Source organism: Balaenoptera musculus, chromosome 16 (genome assembly GCF_009873245.2).
Source record: "Balaenoptera musculus isolate JJ_BM4_2016_0621 chromosome 16, mBalMus1.pri.v3, whole genome shotgun sequence".
In the NCBI taxonomy this organism is placed as follows: domain Eukaryota; kingdom Metazoa; phylum Chordata; class Mammalia; order Artiodactyla; family Balaenopteridae; genus Balaenoptera; species Balaenoptera musculus.
Window position 1 is genome coordinate 9,129,537 of NC_045800.1, and position 15,483 is coordinate 9,145,019.

Below are 15,483 nucleotides of genomic sequence, written 5' to 3' on the forward strand. Positions count from 1 at the left end.
GAGAGAGACTGGAGAGCCATCTAGCCAAAACTCAGGCATGAAAATACATTGGGTGTGGGGAAATGCAGTGGGGAATGAGGCTGGAAAGATAAGCTATGATGAGATGACAGGGCCCAGGCTAGGATGACACACGTGAGGTGCCTGGGGTGCACAATTTAAGGAGGCATTCACTCTCAGGGTCGGACAAGCAGGGTTGGCACAGTGGCTTTGGTCATTAAGTAGAGGGTTGATGTCAAAATCTCCCACATGAGAGACTTCTGCTTCTGGTAAGATGGAGTAGATGTACCTTTCCTTATGCTTCCCACTAACTGCAACTAAAAACCCTGAACATATAAAACAAACAAGACTCTGACAGATGGAGAGACGAAAACAAACTAGCTTAGTAATCTTGAGATCCAAGGAAACATGGTGGTGCGTCCCCTGGATTTTGTTTTCGCTTCATATTTCCAGACTTGGAGCTGAAGAAGCTGGCAACCTGGAAACACCAGTGGGTGCAGACAAAAAAAGCCCAACAAAAGCCTGCTGTTTCTAGCCAAAGGACCAGGAAACAGGCAGCCTAGAAAGAAGGAAATAACTGCTGTGTTCCAGCCAAATGCCTCAGAAAAAACTGTGGCCCCACTTCTCCTCCCCTTCCCATCCCCCACAGCAGAGACTACATGCAGAAACTAGACTTCCATTTTCACCAGGCTCTGAAGAGGTGTCCCAACCCCCTCTCTCCAGGTTAGTGCCCGAGAAGCCTGAGTAGAGCTGAGACCTGCATCCCTTCCCAGCCCCTGTGGTGTCAGTGGAGACCTTGGGAAGTCTGGACTTCCACCCTCATCTGGTGGAGATGAGGCACTGTTCCACCTAACTGATGCGGTGATACCAGAAGAAGCCTAGTGGAAATTCAGGACCTTATCTCCCAGCAGCAACAAAGCCTCCTCCAATGTGGTGTCATTGGAGACCAAAGCACGAGGGGTTTTTTCTTCAGTCTTTACCATAAGAACCTGATTGAGTTCCTAGAGGTAACAATCATGAAAGTGTGCCCCCCACCACCAAAAACAAAACAAAACAAAACAAAACTGAGCCTCCAGGAGGTTTTTGGTTTTGTTTTGTTGTTTTGTTTTTTGTTTTGTTTGTTTTCTCTCTCAAGCTAGTCCTCATTCAGCCTCCAGCAATTCATCAATTACTATTTATTTGTTCCTACCCATTGCTGGCTCCAGCAGTGACTTCTTCTCCTGGTGTGCTGTATGCAATGATTCTCTGTATTCACCTGTCTCTTAACTTTTGGGGGTGGCTATTTTCCACGTGACTTCAATTCTCTTGTTAACTTAAGAAGACTTGTTGATTTTCAATTTGTTCCAATTTTTTTTTAAATTACATTAAACCAAACTGTTGAGTTTAGTTGTCTTTTTTTTGTTGTTGTTAAACTTTGGGTTTATTTATTTATTTATTTATTTATGGCTGTGTTGGGTCTTCGTTTCTGTGCGAGGGCTTTCTCTAGTTGCGGCAAGTGGGGGCCACTCTTCATCGCGGTGCGCAGGCCTCTCATTATCGCGGCCTCTCTTGTTGCGGAGCACAGGCTCCAGACGCGCAGGCTCAGTAATTGTGGCTCATGGGCCTAGTTGCTCTGTGGCATGTGGGATCTTCCCAGACCAGGGCTCGAACCCGTGTCCCCTGCATTGGCAGGCAGATTCTCAACCACTGCACCACCAGGGAAGCCCTCAATTTTTTTTCTTGTTTTGAGGATGCCAGTTCCCGAGCTCTTTACATTTTGGAGTGGAAATTGGAAGGTCCGTGTTCATTTTTATTTATTTTTTCTTTCGGTTCCTTAGACCGGATAATCTCAATTGACCTGTCTTCACTTTCTTCTCCCTGCTCAAATCTGTTGGTAAGCCCCTCCAGTGAATTTTTTTTTCAGTTATTGTACTTTCCAACTCCAGAATTTCCATTTGGTTCTTTTAAAAAATAATTTCTCTCTCTATTGATATTCTCTATTGGAGACATTATTCTCATACTTTCCTTTAGTTCTTTAAAAGTGGTTTACTTTGGGGATTTCCCTGGTTGTCCAGTGGTTAAGACTCCGCACTCCCAATGCAGGGGTCCCGGGTTCGACCCCTGGTCAGGGAATTAGATCCCGCATGCCTCAACTAAGAGCCCACATGCTACAACTAAAAGATCCTGCACGCGGCAATGAAGATCCTGTGTGCTGCAACTAAGACCCAGTGCAGCCAAATAAATAAATAAATAAATATTAAAATAAAAGAAGTGGTTTACTTTGGACATGTTTAAAATAGCTGATTTAAAGTCTTTGTCTAGTAGAGCCAACGTCTGGGCTTCTTCAGGGAAAGTGTTTTTTTAAATTTTTATTGGAGTATAGTTGATTTACAATGTTGTGTTTCAGGTGTACAGCAAAGTGAATCAGTTAGACATATACATATATCCACTCTTTTTTCTTTTCTTTTCTTTTTTTTTTTAGATTCTTTTCCCATATAGGCCATTACAGAGTATTTAGTACAGTTCCCTGTGCTATACCACAGGTTCTTATTAGTTATCTATTTTATATAAAGTAGTGTGTATATATCAGTCCCAATCTCCCAATTTATTCCCCCCCCCAGGGAAAGTTTTTGATTGCTTCCCTCCTCCCCCTTTTTATGGGCCATACTTTCTTGTTCCTTTGCATATATTACATTCTTTTGTTGAGAACTGCACATTTAAAATAATATAGATAATATAGAGTTCCCTGGTGGCCTAGTGGTTAGGATTCCGGGCTTTCACTCTCATAGCCTGGGTTCAGTCCCTGGTTGGGGAACTGAGATCCTGCGAGCCCCACGGCCAAAAAAAAGCAAGAAAAAATAATATAACATGGCAACTCTAGAAATCAGGTTCTCCCCATTCTCCAAGGTTTGTTGTTGTTGTTTGTTTAGTGACTTTTCTCAACTAATTCATTGTAAAGTCTGTATTCTTTATTGTGTATGGACACTGAAGTCTCTATTGATTAGCTTAGTAGTCAGCTAATGATTGGCTACTAAGCATTTAAGATTACCTTAAATGCCTGGAACCAGTATACCTCCCAGTCTTTCATGAGGGGCTCTGTGTGCCTACTGGAGCATGCCTTCAACAGTATCAGCCAAGCAGTTGAAAACTCTGCCTTTGCCTTCACTTCCTGCTTGGGAAAAGCTTCAAGGTCAGCCAGGGTTGAATGCATAGGGCCATCTCATGTCTTTCTTGAGCATGCTCACAACCCTGCATGCACACAGCTCTATACATGTGCATGGACTTCTAGACTCCCACGGATATGTCAGAGCTGTTCAAAACCCCTATGGACATCTAATTCACCAGCTTTTCCTTTAAGCTTTTTGGCTAGTCTGTCAGTTGCCCCAAATAATCCAATGCCTCAGAGAGCCAGGAAGTTAAAACATTTTGTCAAAAGTTTTGCCAAAAGTTCTGTGAGGAGACTTTTTGCACTGAGTGGACTCCAAGTTAGGTCAAATGCAGATAGCTTTGCAAGCAAGTGACGTCTTCCAGAAAACCAGCAGATGAGTCAGATAATGACAGTTCTTTGGGAATGAGACTCTGAAAGGGCTCTACCTCTATTCTGCTCCCTCTGGTGGCTGCGTTGGAATCTAGGCTGTTGCAAATAAGGCTACCATGGAGCTGGAGAGTGAATGATGGAACAGTGCCACAAAGCATGCTGTTCAATACTGAGATTCAGTTGTTCTTAAATAAATGTTTCCTGAGCTGCTGAAAGCTTATAGTTAGTATCCAGAGTCAGAAAAACCTGATTCTGACAATTTCTTTTTTGCCAGATATTTCATTGCTTTTACAGAGGAGAGAATTTTCAGAGATCTTATGCCACCATTTTGGGTTATATCTCCCCTGCTGTTTGTAACCTCACCCAGGGTTTGGCCAGAGCAGCAAGGAATAACCCTTTGTAGTTAAAGTAATTCCCTCATTTAATGGAACCAGCTTTGCTGGTGTGAGTACCTTGAAATCACAGAAACCCGATTTAGAACAGATATCCTCTTCAAATTGCTTTTTGAAATCTTTTTGTCTTAACTATAAATTATGATAATATTCTGAAGTCAATGAACCTATATCCAAATCCTGTTAAAAGCTACAAGTATATACTATTTCATTGTGTTGCTAAAACATAAAGTCTAACCAGCCTTCTATGACTGTACTTCTAGATATGAGTATTTTTAGATATTAGCCTCCCCACATCACTGTCTTTTTATTTTATTGAAATCCCAAATTTGCTTTTTTTTTCCCCCCAGATTTGCTTTTGATTAACTGTCAAACCTTAAATGGTCCTCTGAGAGAAACAAAATCTGAAAAGGTGAGATTGAAATTAAATGATTTAAAATAGTATTTGGGCATTCACATTTCCATTGGTGCTAAAATATATCTGAACATGGAATGGAATTCAGAACTCCCTGAAAGAGAGCTGGTGTCCAAAGAGTTGATGTCACACAGCCTAAGGCCTGATAGGCATACAAGTTGGAGCTGGACAGTGGTTGTCCATTCTGGTCGCACTGGTGGAGGCTGTGCTTCTAAAAGCGAGCTCTTCAAACTTATATCTCAATTACTCCTAACAAGGATAATTAGAATTTTCTTTCTCAGATTAAGGGTTTGAGAAATTCCTGATAAGATGTACTGTTCCCTAAAGTTTATTTTAATTGTAATTTTTTTAAACTGCCAGCATTCATCTTTGAATACCAGCTTTGACGACTTAGATGCTCGTAAGTATGATTTGGCAGTTGGATTGTTTATTCCTCTCTTCTGGCTCACTTTTCCCCAGTTTCAGGGAGTCAGATTAAACAAATTGCTTATTCCACACAAATGGGACTTCCTGGAAAGATTTAGGGTTTAGGAGGAAAAATGGCAGTTGTCAGAGGGAGAATTGAAAGCTTCCTTTTCCTGAAACATATCACTTACAAAATAGATTAGTATATTCTTAGTATTTTTGAACATAACATTTAAAAAAAGTCATTCCCTTAATAATTGCCATAGAAGATTTTTAAGCCTGATGTACAGGCAAGGGTTTAATTCTGACTCTGAAAGGGAACATATTTCAGGAGGCCCAGGTGTTTGGGAATAAAACCATTTGCTCAAGTGCAGGCTGGTTATTTACAGCTGCACTTTACTGCATGTGAAAGAGAGAAAAAGATTCTTCCCACTTTCTTTCCTTCCTTCTCTCTGGACTTTGCATTTCAGTCCCATCTCATTTAGAAATGAACCCTTTCCCCAGTCTCTGGGCCAGCTTAGGGTCCTGGGCCCCCCCTAGGAAGACTCATAAGGCCCCCTCCCCCTTATACACGCATAAGGATCTGTGGTTTGGGTTCATTCTTCCTCCACTGAAGGAAGCATATTGAGGTTGCTAGGTGGCTGTGGGGAGGGAAGCCACATTCACTGCTTGTCTGCACTTCTCTGCCTAGGTGAAGCTTCCAAAGTTAACACGATAATTATGTTCTGCATTGGTGGCGGTATCCTTTTGGCTATGCTTGTGCTGATGGCTGCTGTCATCTGTCTTTACTACAAAGTAGCCAACGCATTGAAGTGAGTGATGTGGGTAAGAGTGGCTAACACTCCCTCAGATGGGATCCTGGGGTTCTGTGCTTGAGTAGGGTCATTCCTTGCCCCATGGCCGCACCCCGGGTGAGGTCAGGAACAGCGGGAGGGTTTGAGACGACAAAGGCAGTGCGTGTAGAATCTTGGTTTCTTTGCCTTCCTGTTTGGGGCTGTGAGTTCATCAGTAGAATGTTCTCAGCCAGGTGGCTCTGTGCTGCTTTGCTGTCACTTGGCCTCATTGAGTTTACCCTCAGCTGGCTAATTCCACAGCACTGCAGACTGAAGACTGTGTGAATGAGTCTCTCTGCCTGTGTTCACTCAGAGGATGGGCTGAGTTGATCTTCTCTTGCCTGCGTTGGGGAGCTCTCAGTGTGTCCTTGGCCTTGGGGACAGTGAGGTGGGCCTATAGGACTTTGGGGAAGCTGAGTTGTGTGAAGATCCTGGAGTTTACCTAACAGGGGAGTGTAGATCAGAAAAGTGAGCATTACATTTGGGGGACGGGAACCTTCAAATATGGGAGAGATTGGTTGTCAGAAGCAGTGGTGTTCCCATGCATTAACGTTCCAAGGAGGCAGCATAAGTTGTGGAACAGAGTCCTGCATCAAGCTTTCAATGACCTGCCTTTTATTTACAGCTCCTCCTCTGCTTGTATGTGTTTGATCAAGGCACTGTGTTTCTCCATGTCTCAGATTCCTTATCTAATAATGGGGAGAAAAAACAAACAAACAAACAAAAAAGAAGCAGTGGTTTTCCCATTCTAGGGAAGTTAGGCCTGTGTGCTGGAAGGTGAATCCCAGCACCCGGGGGACGGCTGACTTTGGCACCTCCTCATGCTCTGCACTTGGAGGACTTGCAGTGATCATCTGGGTGACCCACACTTGCAATCCACTCTTCCTTATTTGCTGTAACCTGATTTTACATTTCTGGCAATCTTAGGAGAGAAAGGGATTAGACAGGAACTTGGGACGGGGGCAGAGCACTTTAATCTTGGGCTGGTGTCGTGTGTTTGATTGGCTCCAGTCCTAAGCTTCTGAGATACCTCTGACAAGTTGTAACAAATGGACTGAGAAGAAAAATTCTAATCCTGTGCTCTGTGTATGTCTTTTCTCAAGAGTTCCAAAGGTACCTATTTGTTCGGCCTTAAAAAATAATCCAGCCATGGTCACCCAGGACAAGGTCGCTGCGGCCATCACCACTGGGCCTTATCCCAACCTCCAATGCTGTGATGAATGTAACTTGTATGCTGGCTTTGATGCCCTGCCACCATGCTTCTGTGATGCAAACGAGGGACTCTGACTTGGGTGGGCATAAATATCTTTGTGAGCAATATTTCTTTCTTAGTAGAATGTTTTATTATTCAAGTCAAGTTTTATACTGTTTACATTATATCATGTACTATATAACATATTTATGTACTTTTGAATAAATGAAATATTGAAAATAATCCTCTCTGCCTCCAGTATTGTTGTTGTTAGTTATAAAAGTACTTAAATTTGTGTAGTACCCACTTTGGGACTTGGGGCAACTAGCTTATAAAGTTATACTGCAATATAAGGAGAGTTAGAGTAGAAGATACACCTATATATCCAACCCCAGAAAAAAAATATTGATCTTAGAGTGTTTCTAGTTTCAGACCCTGCTAAACTTCCCATGCTCGGCCCTCCTCCTTCTAAGGGCTTCATTCACTCTCATCCAGCTACTCTACCATGGGCAGTTGTTCCACTGCCCTGGAGGGAAACTCCATTCATCCCAGAGGGAGAACAGCCAGATGGGCTGTCTCTGGGTTGAGGTTGCCTGATCTGTGCAATCATGGGGTTGAACTCTGTGGTGTCAAAAGGACATTTTAAAAACCTGAGATTCCTCCTCCTGCTAGCCTCCAAATCTTCAGAAGCAGATTTTTTTCTTCTCTTTGGATCACTTTAACACTGATTATTGCTGACTCAGCTGTCAGTGTCTTTAACTGCAAACAGGAACCTCCCGCTGAATGGTGAAGTCCAGATCCTCCTGGTCTCAGCAGCAGGCAGGAGGTGCACCCCTTGTCACTCCTGCTCGTCTGCTCCCTTCTGTTCCTGCTCTTTCCTCTGAGCCTCTGGAACCCCCTTCTAACCACAGACTCTCCATTTGTAACCACGATTTGTTCTTTTTTTAAAAAAAACATCTGAAATGTTGATAGCACATATTTCATTTATTTTTATTTATTTTTGGCTGCGTTGGGTCTTCGTTGCTGCGCGTGGGCTTTCTCTAATTGCGGTGAGCGGGGGCTACTCTTTGTTGCGGTGCACAGGCTTCTCATTGCGGTGGCTTCTCTTGTTGCGGAGCACAGGCTCTAGGCGCACGGGCTTCAGTAGTTGTGGCACGAGGGCTCAGTAGTTTTGGCTTGCGGGCTCTAGAGTGCAGGCTCAGTAGTTGTGGCGCATGGACTTACTTGCTCCGCGGCATGTGGGATCTTCCCGGACCAGGGCTCGAACCCGTGTCCCCTGCATTGACAGGCGGATTCTTAACCACTGTGCCACCAGGGAAGTCCCCACAATTCGTTCTTTCATTAACAAAACCCTTGCTTAGTGAGCATCTTGTGTTTTACTCAAGGTAAAGAATTGACTCGTAACAGGTGGTTGGTTACCTGCTAAAAGGGATGGAAAAGGATAACAGGAAATAATGAAGGAAACGGCTACTGTCTCTAGGCTAACAGGGAGAGAACAATGGTAGAACTAAGCATTTGGAAGAGGCCACCTCCTGGCTGAGTTTCAGTCCTCAGCAGAGGGCTTGGCTGATGAGGGAGTATTCAGCGCTTTAGTGCTCATGAAATTTGCCAGAGGGATGTGGGAGCTGGAGCTGCTGTCACACAGTAGCCCTTGGAATGTCTGGGAAACTCGATGGAGGGTGAGTGTCCCCAATCTCAGTAAGAGTTTCAAGAGGCAAATTCAAGGCTGCACCTTCCGTGGAGCCTGCCCCAGACCTTCCAGCTGGATGTGACGCGTCCTTCTTGAGTTCCTGGAGCACTTCCTCCCTCTTCTGGCACCTACTGCTTTCTGCCCCTTCTTAGGAGTTCAAATGCAGTTCAATTTTCTCTTGTTGCCAGCAAGCCCCTGAGCATGTCCAATTTCCCTCTGAACCCCACCCAGTGGGCAGTTCAGTGCCCAGCATCCGGGAGGCCCTGCACAAGTGTGTTCCAAATGTGGGGAATATGCCATAAGTCCAGGCATCGCAGGGTCCTTGAGGGAGGCAAGATGGAGTAAGGGGTCTTTGAGACAAACCTCTCTGGTTGGCGGTATGGACAGAGTGTAACACAGGGTCTTTAGAACTAGACACACTTGGTTCCAATCCAACTCTGCCTTTCACAAGCTAGTGCCACTGGAGGAGTTTCTTAACTTCTCTGAGCCTCAGTTTCCTTGATGTAAAATGGTGGCTGGGGGCTGCCAAACAGGCAGCCACATTCCTGATGCCCAGAGGCCTTCTCTTTACTCCTCTGTAGGAGTATACAGTATGCTGGGGATACACCATGGATCCAACAGCATCTCGGCCCTCAGCGAACAAGTCCTTAGGGGCCTGATTGAATTCCAGCTCCAAATCAAAACAGATTTCCCCCATTTTCTTCTTAATATTTCCATGTAGATCTTCCAAATACTTGCCCCAGTGGCCATGCGGGTGAATCTCCTCTGCATTCGTTCATATAACGAATAAGATCTTTTCTAACCCAATGTGAAAACACTTAAGAACTTACTTAGGATGGGCAAATCAAATTAAGTATTTAAAAAGAGCACTGAAAAATTATCTGGTCACTGGCCCATCAATCATCCCTCTGTCAGGAACTGACTAAACATCTGCTGGTGGCCATGCGAGGGGCATATTCAGAGGTGTGTCAGGTGCGATACTGTAATACTAAGAAAACTGTCAAATACTGTGACTCACTAGAGAGTGTAAAATCATATAACCAGGAATAAAAAAACTTTGTAGTGGAGCTATTGAGCTATACGGTGCACTATCAGCATATAATAATATATAATATCAATATTATTTTTTCTTTAGTCCTAGCAGACTCAAAGGGGTGCCTCAGACCTGATGGGTGGAGCTGGAAGTCCAGGCTCCCCACCTGGCCTCCACCTGACTTGGGGGTGCAGGGGGCCCTCCTTGCTGCCTGGAGGTGACGAAAGTCCCAGCTCTTCACTCTGCCTTTTCTGACATCACCCTGGGGAAGGGAAGGGAGGGGAGGACAGGGGATGAGATGGGTGTGGGGCACGGAGAGCAGGTGGAAGTCTAGGCTCCCCACTTCACCTTGCTGCCTGGGCTGGGGGGGGGCATAGTTTTACCCATGGTGTTTGGAGCAGGTAGGTTATTGCCTAAAAGTTTTCTGAATTGCCTGGCTGCCCCTTTGCTGCTGGTCCTCTGGCTAGAGGGAGCAGGCTTCTCTTGGGCTGTTTTTTTCTGCACCCATTGGAGTTTCCGGGTTGCACGCTTTTCCCTGTTAAGTGCATTTTGATCCATGGGGCATGAGATGCTGAACAGCGGCCTTGGTTTTCAAACTTCATCATTCCTAGGAATCACCTGGGTGCTTTTGGAAAGGGCAGCTTCCTGGCTCCCAACCACTGAACTACACCCAGGGTACCTGAACTGGAAGTTCATTGGACCCTTATTTATTTATTCTTAAAAATTCAGTCCATTCATTGTCAACACTTTTCACATTAGGGATTTGCTAAAAGCCATAAGATGCTAATTTTGGAAACTGTTAGCCTCCCACTTTCTCAACAAGATTTGGATAGGTACCAGTTAATGGGCAGATGAACTTTTCAAAGTGGAAACTCTAGCAGCTCTTGGTTACTTGGAAAAATTCCTTTTTTCATTTGAAGCACTTGCATGAAATAGATGCCAGATGCTAAAATCATTGTTTCGTGTGACTGAGGATGAAGCTACTCGTGAGAGATAATTAACTTTTGATACAAAGATTGCCATCTTCATCAAATTGACCATTAATTACATATCATCAACTTCTACTCTGTATCAGCAGGAAACTTACTTTTACCAAGACAGTTGTTGGTGAAGGGCATGTTTGTAATCAAACTGACATGTCTCCCTTGAGAGGCAATGTCCCTCCTTGGGTCACTTGTCAGATTTTCACCTCTCAGGAATTTGGGGTTCACTCCCAGGCCCCACCAAACCCTGCCTTCTCCCTGGGGGACTTGACAATACTGTATTCTCATCTCGCACATGCTATTTATTGACAAAGATGGGAACAATACCCTGGACTTGAGGGCTCATATTTTAAATATTGTTACTGAAGATTTCTAAAAAATTTTTATTGGAGTTTAGTTGCTTTACAATGTTGTGTTAGTTTCTACTGTACAGCAAAGTGAATCAGCTATACGTATACATATGTCCCTTCATTTTTGGATTGCCTTCCCATTTAGATCACCACAGGGCACTGAGTAGAGTTCCCTGTGCCATACAGTAGGTTCTCATTAGTTATCTATTTTATACGTAGTATCAGTAGTGTATATATGTCAATCCCAATCTCGCAATTCATCCCACCCCCCCGCCCCCCTTCCTCTTTGGTATCCATATGTTTGTTCTCTACGTCTGTGTCTCTATTTCTGCGTTGTAAATAAGATCGTCTATACCAGTTTTTTCAGATTCCACATATATGCATTAATGTAGTTACTGAATATTTATTGAAAAACAACAACAAAAATATCTGGCTGTGTCCAAGTCTGTTTCTTTAAAGACAACTTTGTGGGTACTGAGCCTAGTGCAGGCCTCTTTCTGTTAAGGTATAAAAAGAGATTAGATTAAGTGGGTGCTGCCCTTCTTTTCTGGGAGCGTGTGGGAATATGCTAATCTTTCTTTGCGTGCTTTTCAGGTTTCCTGTAATGCTTTGAAGATCTGGGAAACAGACTAAGTGCCTGGTAGCTCACAGAGCAGTCCTGAGGGGTTGTTGTGATTGTCGTTCAGGCTCTCATTTGCAAGCTTAACCCAAACTCAACAAAGCCAAGGCCCAATTTGTTCCCTTTGAAACAGACAAATAAAGCTTGTTTTGAGTAAATGACATCTGATTCAACTGACCAATTATTGTAGTTTAAAAAAAAAAACAGAAAAAAAAACAGCGACTTTCTGACAGACCCTTAGTTTATTCTTCACAAGACCCTTGGCAAGATCTGAAAATAAATTCTCACACCATCAGAGGGACAGAAACAAAAAGATACACCTACTAGCATCTAAACATTAAGGAGTCAAAGATATCTTTAAGTTGGCAATGTGGTATCAAGAGATAACTTTTCTTTATAATATGTTGCACTGTTTAAGACAATGATCAAGTTCTTGATAGTGAAGAATTATAAAATGCAAGACTTCTAGCTGCAAAGAGAGTGACTGCCTTAGAAGCTGAATAATCAGAGAAGAAGACTTACTTAGCAACAGACCTCAGAGAGAACCTCTTTAGCTATTTCTTTCTTTTTTTTTTTTTAACTTTTGGGTTTATTTATTTGTTTATTTATTTATTTATGGCTGTGTTGGGTCTTCGTTTCTGTGCGAGGCCTTTCTCTAGTTGCGGCAAGCGGGGGCCACTCTTCATCGCGGTGCGCGGGCCTCTCATTATCGCGGCCTCTCTTGTTGCGGAGCGCAGGCTCAGTAATTGTGGCTCACGGGCCTAGTTGCTCTGCGGCATGTGGGATCTTCCCAGACCAGGGCTCGAACCCGTGTCCCCTGCATTGGCAGGCAGATTCTCAACCACTGCGCCACCAGGGAAGCCCAAGCTATTTCTTTTTTTTTTTTTTTTTTTGATTTAAACTTTTTTATTTTTAGACATTTTTCTTCAAGCGTTTAATATCATTTATTGATTCAGTGGCCAAATAAGGCAGCATCTGCTCCGTTAGGAAAGGCACCTGTCAGAAATGAAATTCAACTGTGCTGCAAGATCCCTGTCTCAGGAGGCCAGCTGCAGACTCCCCGAGTGCAGGGACCATGCTTACTGTGTTTAGTAGCACCTCATCTGGCATACAGGAGCCCTTAAAGGATGTTTACTGAGTTAATCGTCATCAGTTAAAAACAAAACACAACGCTTTTCTTTGCCTCCCCCTCACCTCTCTACCTCCCCCTTCCATTTCCAAGTTTTCATTTATACTAGAGGGATATGTCCTTCTTTCTTCCAGGAAGATTCCACTGTGGACAGAAGAGTTTGGCTTTAGGGCTAGAACACTCCAAACAATCTTTTTTTTTTTAAAGCAGAATACATCTGGGAAACATATCTATGTGGGCTTGAGTCCTTAAATGGCTTTGCCCTGGTTCGAGGCCATCTCATGCCTTGCCCCTTGGGCCTAAGTGGTGGGGGAATGAAGCAGAAATCCTCAGAGCTTGGATGGATTTGGAAAGGGCCCCTTTGGCTACAATCATGGAAGCCCAAAGGAGGCTACCAAAGTGACTTTGCCCCACTTTTGATGTGGGAGCTGACCCCCGACCTCCACTCAGACACATGGGTAAGCCTGTCCTCCTCTTGTTCAGCTCACAAAAGAAACCATGTTCTTTGAGCCGGGATGTTAGGGAAGAGTGTGATACAACAAAAAGATGGACTTTGGAGTCGAAGAGACCAGGGTTTGAGTCTTGTCTTTGCAACTTACTGTCTCACAAGCGGTGAGACTTTGAGCGAGTATTTTTTCTTCTTGAGTTTGAAATTCTCATTGGCAAATGGGAAAAATAATACCTCCCAGGGTTATTGGGAAAAATAAATCCCATGACATAACTTATGTAAAAGCACCTTGCAAAGTGTCTGGTGGATATTTAAACATAGGAGGGAGAAGAGATGTCTGGGGAGAAAGAATTTGCCTGTATTTCTCCAGATACATTCAAGTGAGCATTTTTATAGTGGGATGACATGAACTGTGTGACCCTGTGTCAGTCTTCTTACCTCCTGACCCTCAGTTTTCCCTCAGAAGGAGACACTCCTAGAATTTAAGGTTAAATGTCAGAGTGTGTCACTGTCTGTAACAGAATACAGATTTATTACCTTGTTTCCAAGATGCCTTCAATTGTAAAATGCACAACTGGCTAAAAAAAAAGCTTTTTGAGAGAGAGAGAGAAAAAAATGCAACCTTATTAGTGGACCCATCAATTTTAGGACATATTCTGATTTCAGAATCATTAAAATGGGAACAAGTGTATGTCTTACAATGGAAGAAATTCGTAATAATAATGCTGGCTTCCATTTATAAAGCATCTGCTGGGTGCCAGGCACTACCTAAGCTGCTTTACTAAGTCCTTGGCTTGTTACAGTCACCCAGTGAGGCAGACGTTATTCCCATTTCATGTTAGGAAACAGAATATGGAGGGTCAAGTCACTTTCCCAAGGCCACAAAACCAGGAAATAGGGCTTGGAAGGCAGGTCTTCTTAATTCCAAAATGCTTTCCTCTTTCAGTAGATTGTTCTCCAGGCTAAAGTGTCAAAGAGATGAGTTCTGTCCAGAGGAATGGTTTGTGAATGTGGTACTTTGAATATACCCTGAATCTTTGCAAGGTGACCAGGAAGGGCAGAGGTAACATAAATAGAGTCGTAATCTAATCAGTCTCCAAATACTGGACCTTGGAGGTAAGATGGTAACTGGAGAGTGAGGATTGCTCAGAATCCAAATAGAGGGAAGCCAAGAAATGAGACTGAGTCAAGGTTAATCCAGCCCCCAGGGGGGGGTGGGGGGGGAGGGGCCCTGACCAGACACCAGGCTCATTCCAGGCCCATGGACACTACAACAAGCTTTCATCCTAGATGCCATTCTTCCTCAAGGTCATCCTATGTCTTTGACTTTGACTCTTTACTAAAGAAGTAGACACCTTTGGAGAAGAATCCAGTTTTTCCCAAAACCTTTCTTAAAGAGGGAGAAATGTGCTGATCAATCATCATGAGCTAGCTAGCGGTCATTCAGCACTGGAACAAGTTATAAATTAACAAGCTGGGTTTTTGGTGAGTTAGTCCAAGTTAGTTCCCCTTTGCCTGATTATGGGATTGACTATTTTGCTCTACAAAGCTGTGGATATGGCTCTTCCTCTGATATGACCTCAGGCAGACCCTCTCAGGAGCATGCCCTGACCCCTGACTCCTGACCAGAAGACTCCTGGGCTATCTGCCTGTCTGTCTAGCTATTGTGTTTGGGGGGAGACAACTAAACCCACAGCAGTGGATTCCCAAAATAGCACAGCTTTTTGGAAGGGTGGCAGCAGGCATATGGACGTACCTGGGGTGGGGCCCGGCAGGATGGGGTTGGGGGTTGCCTGAAGCATCAGGGATTGCATAAGAGATGCCCCTGTTGACCTGACCGGAACAAACTCATAGTGAAGCTGCCAGAGGAGAAATGTGCTTCTTGGTCTTGACTGAAGGCTCTTTGGACAGTGGCCAAGACAGCACCCAGGATGGGGGGTCACCGAGTCTCCACGTGGACGTCAACAGGGCTGAAGGTCACAGTTGCAGGGTGTTGACTGCTGTTGCTGTTTGGGCCCAGGGCAGAAGGGGAGGCTGGCTTGGGGACCTTGGGCTCCAGCTCCCGTCTTGTCCTCATTTTCCTGTTGTACGTCTTTAGCAAGATCAGAACCATGGTGAAGATGATGATGACAACCACCACAATGGCAGCAACGATGGCTCCAGAACTCTTGTACAGAAAGTCTTCTCCTCTGGTGGTCATGTTCAATGAGAAGAAGGTGGTACTCCCCAAAGGGGTAGCTGTGGTCATCTCGACCTGCAGTAATGGAGCCGCCTAAGGCCACCAGGACACAGGCTCCTCTGCAGGTCCTTCAGTGTGACCTCCTGGGTGCCAAGTTCCAGGTGTGACTCCTTTTCAGATGGGCCCAGCTACTCTTCTTTCTGCTCGGGGGAGCCCTGCGCGCCGGCCGCCGCCCGCTCCGCCTCCCGCCGGCGCCTCCCGCCCAAGCTATTTCTTTTACCTGTCTCTACATGGACAACCT

The 15,483-nt window shown here is 44.4% G+C and overlaps 2 protein-coding genes across 2 annotated transcripts; one reads left to right on the top strand and one right to left on the bottom strand.

Annotated features, from left to right (window-relative positions):
- Positions 1-5,446: 5,446 nt before the first annotated feature.
- On the top strand, positions 5,447-11,719 carry FAM24B (family with sequence similarity 24 member B). The gene is made up of 3 exons (XM_036829254.1): positions 5,447-5,538; positions 6,663-6,851; positions 11,402-11,719. The coding sequence occupies exons 1-2, from the start codon at positions 5,447-5,449 to the stop codon at positions 6,844-6,846; spliced, it is 276 nt and encodes a 91-aa protein (XP_036685149.1). The 3' UTR covers positions 6,847-6,851; positions 11,402-11,719.
- A 1,447-nt stretch (positions 11,720-13,166) lies between these two features.
- Positions 13,167-15,255, bottom strand: LOC118882460 (noncompact myelin-associated protein-like). The gene has a single exon (XM_036828179.1). It carries the CDS (start codon positions 15,249-15,251, stop codon positions 14,943-14,945), a length of 309 nt encoding a protein of 102 aa, XP_036684074.1. The 5' UTR covers positions 15,252-15,255; the 3' UTR covers positions 13,167-14,942.
- Between the last annotated feature and the right edge of the window lie 228 nt (positions 15,256-15,483).